The sequence below is a fragment of the Notolepis coatsorum genome, assembly GCF_963971535.1.
Source record: "Notolepis coatsorum genome assembly, chromosome: 3".
NCBI classification, from domain to species: Eukaryota; Metazoa; Chordata; class Actinopteri; order Aulopiformes; family Paralepididae; genus Notolepis; species Notolepis coatsorum.
In genome coordinates, this window is record NC_140167.1 from 95552001 (window position 1) to 95560703 (window position 8703).

Sequence of the window (8703 nt, forward strand, 5' to 3'; positions counted from 1 at the left end):
TTAATTAGATTAATTAATTACAAATCCTGTAATTAATTAGATAAAAAAAAATTAATCGCCTGACAGCACTAGTTAAGAGTTGTGGATGAAAATAAGCGGCAGAGTTCAACTAGGCTCTCTAGTGAGTACAATGTTTTCACTAAAACATCAGATGCTCTTGGGTTGCAATTGGAACGAGACGAGATGCCATTTACATTTAGTCATTTAACGCTGACTCTTATCCAAAGCGACTTACAAGTCAGCAGGAAGGGTACAACTCTGGCAGCTAAGGGTAGGGATGCTCCGATATCGGATATCGGCCCCGATATCACTAAAATAGCTAGATCGGGTATCGGAGACAATTTCAAATATATATTTTTATAATATATATATTTTTTTTTATTAGATTTTAATAATAAATAACAATTCAGTACATTTATATCTGTGTGTTAATTTGTTACATTTTGTTTCACTAAGTTAGTTAGGAAAGTAGTTTTAAGTCAAGCCTGATGTTGCCTTGCACAAAAGAATGATCCCAGTCTCTTCCACACAGTGAGGCATACAGTTTATTAATTGAACAAATGGGTATCGGATCGGTACTCGGTATCGGCCGATACCCAAACGCCCAGGTATCGGTATCGGGACTGAAAAAGTCGGATTGGTGCATCCCTAGCTAAGGGTCAGTAACATTGTTTGTCGGACTTGCGTGCTACAATCTTGAGTGCACATATCCCAGGCCCTAAATATAGCAGGAAGGAAGATGTTAAAAAGCCTCTACTGTGGCTCCGCTACATCGTTTTAAAAAGCAAACATGTTTGGACCAGCTGGATGAAGACCTTCTTGAAGACCTTCTTGGAGACAGTCTTCATCCAGCTGGTGGAAACATGTTGGCTTTTTTAAGATGACGTAAGCCGAGCCACAATAAAGGCTTTCTAACTGATCTTTCTTTCTGTAATTGTGTTTCGAATTGTGGGTGGAAATATTGGCACCCCTTTGCTTTGGTGACAAAGTTGTCAACATCACACACCACTTTCCTTGACGTCAGACGTGCTGTAGTTACATAGTTAACCAATTATTCTTATGCACTTCAATGGAACTTGTCTAGAATGAACCAAACTGAAGCGCCATGTCGGACGTCAAGATGAGTGCTGTGCTGTGGACAGTTTGTTTGCTGAGTTTTTTTGTTTTGAGAATTACTGAGCCAATCCAATTTCCCACATTACACCTCAATACCAAGTGGCTTACAGCGCAGACACACTAGCCGGGCGGGCGGGCGACCGACCGACCAGTGCTTCACTTTCGCTCTCATGTTAACGGACGTAGCTGCAAGCAGGCGCGCGACTCACGGGCTGGAAGCGATCGTTTTCGCTTTGGTTGGATTCAGAGGTGTGCGCCACGCACATTTTCACAGAAATACACTCAATATCTGCATTACCAGTTTTACCACACATATAGATGTTGTTCAACCAGCTAATGTGTCTGTATCTTTCCCAATACAAATAAACCATATTACTATACTTTTTCAGGAGTACAGTCACACTTATCATCATTCTAAAATGAATTCTAACATTCTAATGAATTATATAATAACTGGTTATACATACAAAATGGACAATAGAACACCTAAACTGGACATCTTTAAAAAATCTTCAAACAGGGACTGACTTCGCAATAGACTAGGCATTTACAGCTGTTCCAATGTAAATGTGCCTTCCTCCGTGCACTTTCGCCCGCTCTGAAGTCGGACTCGGTGTGCCCGGCCACGCGTGGAACCCGTGAGTGCCTGCGTGTGCGGCTGCTGTGTCTGCGCTGTTAGACTCTGCTGTGGGAGAAACCCATTGATAGCCTGTGGAGAGACCTAGGCTGTCAGTCATTTTGTTCATGCTATTTCTTTCATATTGATTGGAAAAGGATACGTGTTCGAGTTTTGAATTAAAAAAACAAAGATTCTGTAATATTGACATGGAAATTAAAACTGTGGAGATCAAAATATTTGTCAATTTCAAAAAAAAAATTAGAAATACTATTTTTGTTCACAAAGAGTCACGTAATAGTTTTTAAGACCCTGGTTATGAACACTTTTTACCCAGGCGTATCTCAAGGTTAGAGAGTTTATATGGTTCCACTTATTCAATTGGTCTGACATTTGACGGGGAGCAGAGTTTAGGATAATTAAATGAGATTTGCAGAAAACATTTTTAAGTTGTGTCTAATGCAAAGTTACATTTTTCCAGAAAAGGGTTAATTGCATCTCGAGCGAACGCTGCGGATCTGAGAGGATGACATTGCGAAATCTAAATGGTCAAAACGGACATAATCGAATTATGTAGTCATGGTTACCCGACGTGTTTGTTTTTAAACGCCATAATCTTTAATGTTTTATTGATGATGAAATGCTGTGATAACCAACGAGGATGTCAAGGGATGCCATGTCAGAGAGAGTAGTTGTGCTCTTGTGATTGGTCGAAGATTGGTGAGGCCAATCTTGGCTTATGGGTACTGTAGTAGTTACCATGGAAACAAGTAAATATTACAATATAAAATACATTTTCTCCAAGGTTAAGTTAGAAGTTCAAGTTTTGTTTTATTTGTCACCTATAAGTTACATGTACATTATAGTGAAATGCTTGATTCTGTATGAGCCTCCTGAGATTGTGCTTCATACTGTACAAATATTTAAACATTTATCTTTATCAGTTGCAAGTCAACAGTACAAGAATTAAACAAATCTATACCTCCGTCAATGATTGTGAACCAACACAATAATGGTTTGTCTGTAATACTTAGTTAGTTTTCAGTGGCTACAATGGGGTGAAATCACAGGTGGGACCTTACTTCTCAGGTCTATTATGTCAAAAAAATAAATAATATTTTCTTTCTCCCGCCTAGAATTCCCCAAACAATTTAAGTGGCATTAGCAACCCCCCCGGAACCCCCCGGGACGACGGGGAGCTGAGTGGGAACTTCCTCCACTCCTTTCAGAGTGAGAATGTAAGTCCGTCCGTCCACAACACACCACCTCAGCTCACGTGGCCCTCGGCCCTCGAGGCGCGGCTGCCGCGGCCGACTGTGGCGATGCTTTGATGGAGCCGGAGGTGGAGCTCAGTCGACCCCAAAGTAAAGCCACAGTCGCACGACGGCAGCATCGCGTTCGACGGCCGTCTGACCAAATAACACTTGATTACATGGAGAGATGAGTGTGGTTGTGTGTTTTTAACCCTTTCCTCACCGCTCCACAGTACTCCCCCACCATGACGATGAGCGTGTGACCCCCCCCCCCCCCCCCCCCCCTCACGGCACCCCCCCCGCCTCCCTTCATTTTTGCCATCATTCCGAGGATCTGAGCTCACTACAGGACATGGCCAAAACACATCAGCACCGAATCAGGGACGGGCGCCATTTTGGTTCCACGCAAAAACGCCAGAAAATGCTGATCGAGAGGAAAAACAAAATGGCTGGCGACTACTCTGCTCCTTGCTCAAAAAATGAAGGACAAGTTCTCCATTCATCACAGCCCCCCTCCCCCCATCCCCCCCAAGTGTGACGAAACCAGCTACTGAAATGCATACATGACACGTTTTAAGTTCTTTGCAGCCCCTCCCCCCGCCCCCCCCCCAAAGGCAAAGAAAAAATGGTCAAAGTTTACCTCTTGTACTTTTCTTTTGTTTGTTTTTTTTGTTATTGCTTTGTGGTGCAAGACGTGCAGAAAAATGTCTCGGCTTTTGTCACTTCAAACACTGGAGAATGTGTATAATTATGCATCGTGAGGAGAAACCTCGTCATACTTTACTTGCCACAGATACTGTCACTAAAACGTCGGTGAACATGAACATAGGAACTCGAGAATCTGCCTTTTATTCTGTGACAACCACTTTATTATGTAAACATTCTGCCTAATGCCCCCAAACTATTTAACCACGTTTTTAATGGGGAGAAAAACATATGTGAAAGAGATACAAGGCTTTTATTGTGATGACCTTTCACAGTTTGTAAAGTGCGCAGAGGGTTTTTAAACCATGTTTTAAAAAGAAAAATAACATTGATCCCCAGTTCGATCGATGTCTATCTTTTTTTTTCTCGTTGGGACATCGATATGCTATTCTGCACTCTGCTCCGTTTTTTCTTTTTCATTTTCAACAGCGGGGGATCTCACTCTCCCTCGGAGGGTAAGAGGCGAGTGCATGAACGCTGAGAATCTGTGTACAACATACTACCTACTAGTGCTACTCTTCTGTGTGGAACACCTGCTTTAAGACGTGGCGTGTATCTCTCCACCTGCCTGTGCTTAAACACTCTGTGCTCTCCATCGTCGTTGTGGCCGTGTTTCCCCCCCATTTTGATTCAGTCGATGATGACGTCATGGCTTACGAAAGAGTTGCCCATCGTAATCTTATGCATATTGGTCGTTCGTTGATTTCTTCTGTATTAATTGGTGGTTCTTCTCTCTGCCCTGTTACGCCCCGGTTTTTTTTCTTCTTCGTTTTTTTTATATTTTGATACGATCTTTGACTACGTATATATATTGCCCCAGTTATCCAGAGTTAGTCAAAGCTTTCTAAACTGATTATAGTAGGCATTATAAACCTAGCAGCAGTCTTGTAAATGTGATGAGATTTTTGTTTAATCCCCCCCCCCCCCTCCCCCTGTGAGCATTAAGCATTATACACCTCTGTCCTATGTTGCCTTTATTTGCTGATATTTTTTTATTTCAAATTGAGGAAAGATTGCTTGTTAATATAATTTTACAATAACTTAATCGCTTGTCGTTGGTTTTTTCTTCGTTCCCTGTGCGACGCCTAGTTTTACACACGGGGCCCTCCAGGGCCAACTAAAGGCCCCCCCTGCTGCTGGAATGTACCGGAACTGTGGACGTGAAAAATATTTGCTATTAAACGATTAACACACTTTAATTGTATGAGGAAATGGAACATGGCTTAGGAAGGAGGCCTTTTGAATTCCTCTTCCCCTCCCATATAATATACAAGTTAGTTTACTCTTTATACTTGTGCCCTGCTTTCATTCACGATACACGGCGAACACGCCGAGGACGCAGACCAGCTCCCGGTTCCTGTAGGTGTGAGACGCCCAGGTGGCAGTGTGGAGGTCCCACAGACAGCGGACCCCCGTGGTCCGGCCCCTCCGGCCCCCTCCGCCTCAGGGACACGGTACACACCGGTCTGTAGCGGGGGGCGGGACACACCGTCTTCACCAGATCCCTCGGGGCCACGGCCAGGGCTCCACCGGACACGTCCAGAGAGACGGGACGACAGGAAGTCCCGGAGCGTGACTGAGACCTGGGTGCAGGAACGGGTCTGTGGGCAGAGCAGAGCCTGCAGCAATCTGAGGCGGAGGAGATGATGGACACGGGTGTAAAAAAAAAAATAAGAGATGTCGACACTGTATTCAGATAGTCTTGTCGCTTGGAAGATTCTACCTGACCTGTTCTTGGACTAGAACTGCAGGCTTCCTCGATGGGGCCTTTTCACGGGAACACTTCTTAGCAATGGTTTTGAGTAATACATCAGTTAAGTACAGAATCAGCTTGTGTTGGATCTGGGCACGATGCTCTTGTGTCATGGCCTCACCCTCAGTGTCCTGGAAAACCTTTGTGCACCCAGGAGCCCTCCCAGGCTCAGGAGCCCCTCTCCCTGACTCCGTTCCTGGGTCTGGTGGTGTGTAGGAGGAGGCCTGGAGGCTGGAGGACCTGCGGAGCGGAGCCGGACTCGCCAGCGGCCCCTGCACACATCGAGATACGAAGGTATCCTGCTACATGGGTGACGAGACGGCAGTTTATATGATGATCAAAGTCCCACCTTGACACTTGAGTAGACTACAGTTAACATCATGCATGTTGCTTTATCAACGCTGGACGTACCTGTATCCTATGGCCTGCTCTGCTGCTCTTGTCCTGGCTCTCTCTCACCGAGGAAGCCTTCATCCTACTGCCTCTGGTGTGCTTGGCTTCTCTGGATTTCTCCATAGCTAAATCTAAAGGGCAGTTAACCACGTTAACCATTTCAGTGCTGAAAGAATTCAAACTCCATCCAGTGTAGTTTTTGCTGATCTGTGATTTAGAGCCTGAGGTAGATATGCATAATCATACCGCCTAAAAGAATTAGGTTGATTCAATCAGAACACCCACTACACTCTTTATCATGTCTCGATGTGCAAATCCTCCACAAGAAATATCTTCATCCTCCCAATGCTGCAATGTCAAAGAGAAGTCTCTTGGTCAAGAGTGCTCTTACCTTCATCCAGTAAGTCTTCGAGGACTGTGTTGGTCTGCAGCTATAGTTGTGCTACATAGTGGGTTGCCCAGAGATGCCAGTTCCTACTCTGCCCCCCTCCTCCTGACAAAGCCCCCTGTCTGACACGTATTCCATGGTAAACCAATATGACACTTCATGCACTCCTGCACATCACAATGGGTCAAACTACTCGTATAGACTTCATTCCATTCTGAAATCTCATCCCCTTTTCTCACAATGTCCTGCGTCTTCCATGGATGTAAAGGGCAGGGTGATTAAGTGACTCCACATTGCCCTCTGGTGGGCTGGTGTGGACATGAACGTACCTCCTAGATAAATATTCACAAAGCAAAATGGTACTAACACCTAAGCAGACTTTTGGTTGGATGTAATTAGACATTAGCCTGTATGTACACTTAAGATGCAGATTCAGATTATTTTATTGTCAGTTTTTAAAATGTAAATACATTCAGAAAAACACAAGATGCTTGTTTTTCCCGGCTCCTCGACCATAGTAGATTTGTAAAAAAAAGAAAATGGTATACGATGTATATTTCTATCTATACAAACTTACTTACTTACTTACGCCTGCTACCCCTTCTGGGGCATAGGCCGTCAACAAGTGATCTCCAAGCATCTCTGTCTTGAGCTGTTCTCTCCAGTTGGTTCCAGGTCATCTTCATGGTCTTGGTGTCTATCTATACAAACTAACTATAAATAAACAAACTATAGAACTAAACATAATACACTACGTATATATTCTATCTATACAAACGTATAGAATACATGGTGTCTGTCGGCAGCAGTGTGTGTGTGTGTGAGGTTTTTGCAGGGTGCCGCTGGTTGCTGCTTCACAATAGAGCACGGAGTGTGAGCTGCTCCAGTGAGTCCGCTGGCTGCTCTCCACAGGATGTGGCCTGGCTGGCTGGCTGGCTGGCTGGCTGGCTGGGCGTGAGCCAAACCAATCCTCCTCGTTCAGCTCCTTTTACAGTGTTTTGAAGGTAGTAGCTATACTACACCCAGCCGCTGTGTAAACACACTAGTCTCCTAGTAGGTGACTTGTTAAACGTGAGTTACTGTCCTGTAGCTTTGAAGTCTTATTTAGTTTGTATTATAGGGTCATTTAAGCTTGTGTTTTATTTGTATGGTGTTGGGAGGTACATCTTAGGATCCATTTGATGGAGCCTGTTAGGGCTTTTGTATAAATTAAATGTCATTGGACAACGTGTTCTCTTTTTTTAATTTCTTGGTTGGTACAAATGCATAAACAAGACTAGGCTTGCCTGGTACAGCTGGACCCAGCAGAACATCTTGTTTTGAAAAGACTAAGGGCAGGATCCACAAAGAATGGATTGCACGGTGCTAGTTGCACCCTTACTTACAATTCATTATGAATGTAAAATGGGGGACCCTGATGTAAACAAGACGAAAGACTTTCTCTGGTCTGCATCCCCTTAACAATTGTGTGTATTGAGCCGTACTGTATTGTACCCATTCTGCAATCTGTTAATACAATTTTCAATCAATCAATCACTGTGCAGTTGATTGATTGAATTTTTTTTAACAGATTTGGCCTATCTTGAGGGAAGCAACGGTTGTGATTGGAGGATCAAGAAAAGAGGGCAAGTTTGAGAGGTGGGGCGGCTACGTGGCGTAGTGGGCAAGGCGCTTGCCATGAAATGCTGGAGACGCTGGGCTCGTCAGTTCGAGCCCAGCGCTCCACATTTGCTTTCAGTTTAGCTGGTCGTCCGTACTAATACACATTGGCCGTATTAGGGGGTGGGAAACTGATGGGTGGGGATCGGGCGTTGTGGACAGCGACTCCTACAGGTCGGTTGGTGCGCCTGCGCAGTAGAATCAGGAAGTGTCTGGGGCAGCGTGAGCCTCCCACGCGTTACTCCTCGCCACTGAGAGATCGAGCTGCGCAGGTGAAAAGATGCGACTGCTGTTACCTCAAGTACCGGAGGGGACTTGTGCTATGTATGACTTAGTCCACATTGCAGCCGGCTTGTGGGAGGCAAGAAACAGCGTCCGTGACAGGGGAGGGTTGAATTGGATGATACAAAATTGGGATGGGAGAAAATATAGAAAATGGGAGAAAAAGTGAAAAAAAAAAAAAAAAAGAGAGAGGTCGATAGGTGACTGATCATATTGGTCTGCGTTGTGTTGATGTTAAATGCTGATGTCCCGAGGGGGAGTCGAACAGGGGAGCTCCCGCGCCGCGGGACGACGACACAGACCGCTGCACTAAGAAGTGAATCCACTCCTATGTACCGTACCTATGCGTCTGTTAACCCTGTTATGGGGAAGTGAGTTTAACTTACCAGCCCGTAATGCCACAGTCACTTGTCAACACCCCTGTTTCTGTGACTGTGGATAGACTCACAGGCTTCCCCGTTACACTCAATGGGGGAGGAAACAGCTGGAATATGTGGAGCTTTGAGATCTTTGTTTTGTGAAGCTTTCTACTGAACAC

General features: G+C 44.7%; 2 protein-coding genes across 3 annotated transcripts in view; one reads left to right on the top strand and one right to left on the bottom strand.

Moving 5' to 3' along the window:
* Positions 1 to 4750, top strand: part of ssbp3b (single stranded DNA binding protein 3b) — a 40564-nt gene extending 35814 nt beyond the window's left edge. Inside the window, exons 16-17 of the mRNA XM_084309465.1 lie at positions 2869 to 2970; positions 3219 to 4750. Of these exons, the coding sequence (XP_084165591.1) occupies positions 2869 to 2970; positions 3219 to 3248 (132 nt within the window). The 3' untranslated portion in view covers positions 3249 to 4750. The remainder of the gene's footprint in view (positions 1 to 2868; positions 2971 to 3218) is intronic.
* Positions 4751 to 4963: 213 nt separating this feature from the next.
* LOC311224463 (uncharacterized protein) lies at positions 4964 to 6909 on the bottom strand. Of its 2 annotated transcripts, XM_084309467.1 has the most exons (4): positions 6806 to 6909; positions 5855 to 5967; positions 5565 to 5745; positions 4964 to 5319 (listed from the first exon to the last, which is right to left on the bottom strand). In XM_084309467.1, exons 2-4 carry the CDS (start codon positions 5957 to 5959, stop codon positions 5000 to 5002), a joined length of 606 nt encoding a protein of 201 aa, XP_084165593.1. In that variant the 5' UTR covers positions 5960 to 5967; positions 6806 to 6909; the 3' UTR covers positions 4964 to 4999. The 2 variants fall into 2 exon arrangements, with proteins under 2 accessions (XP_084165593.1, XP_084165592.1); XM_084309466.1 differs by lacking the exon at positions 6806 to 6909 and having other exon boundaries at positions 5855 to 6200.
* Between the last annotated feature and the right edge of the window lie 1794 nt (positions 6910 to 8703).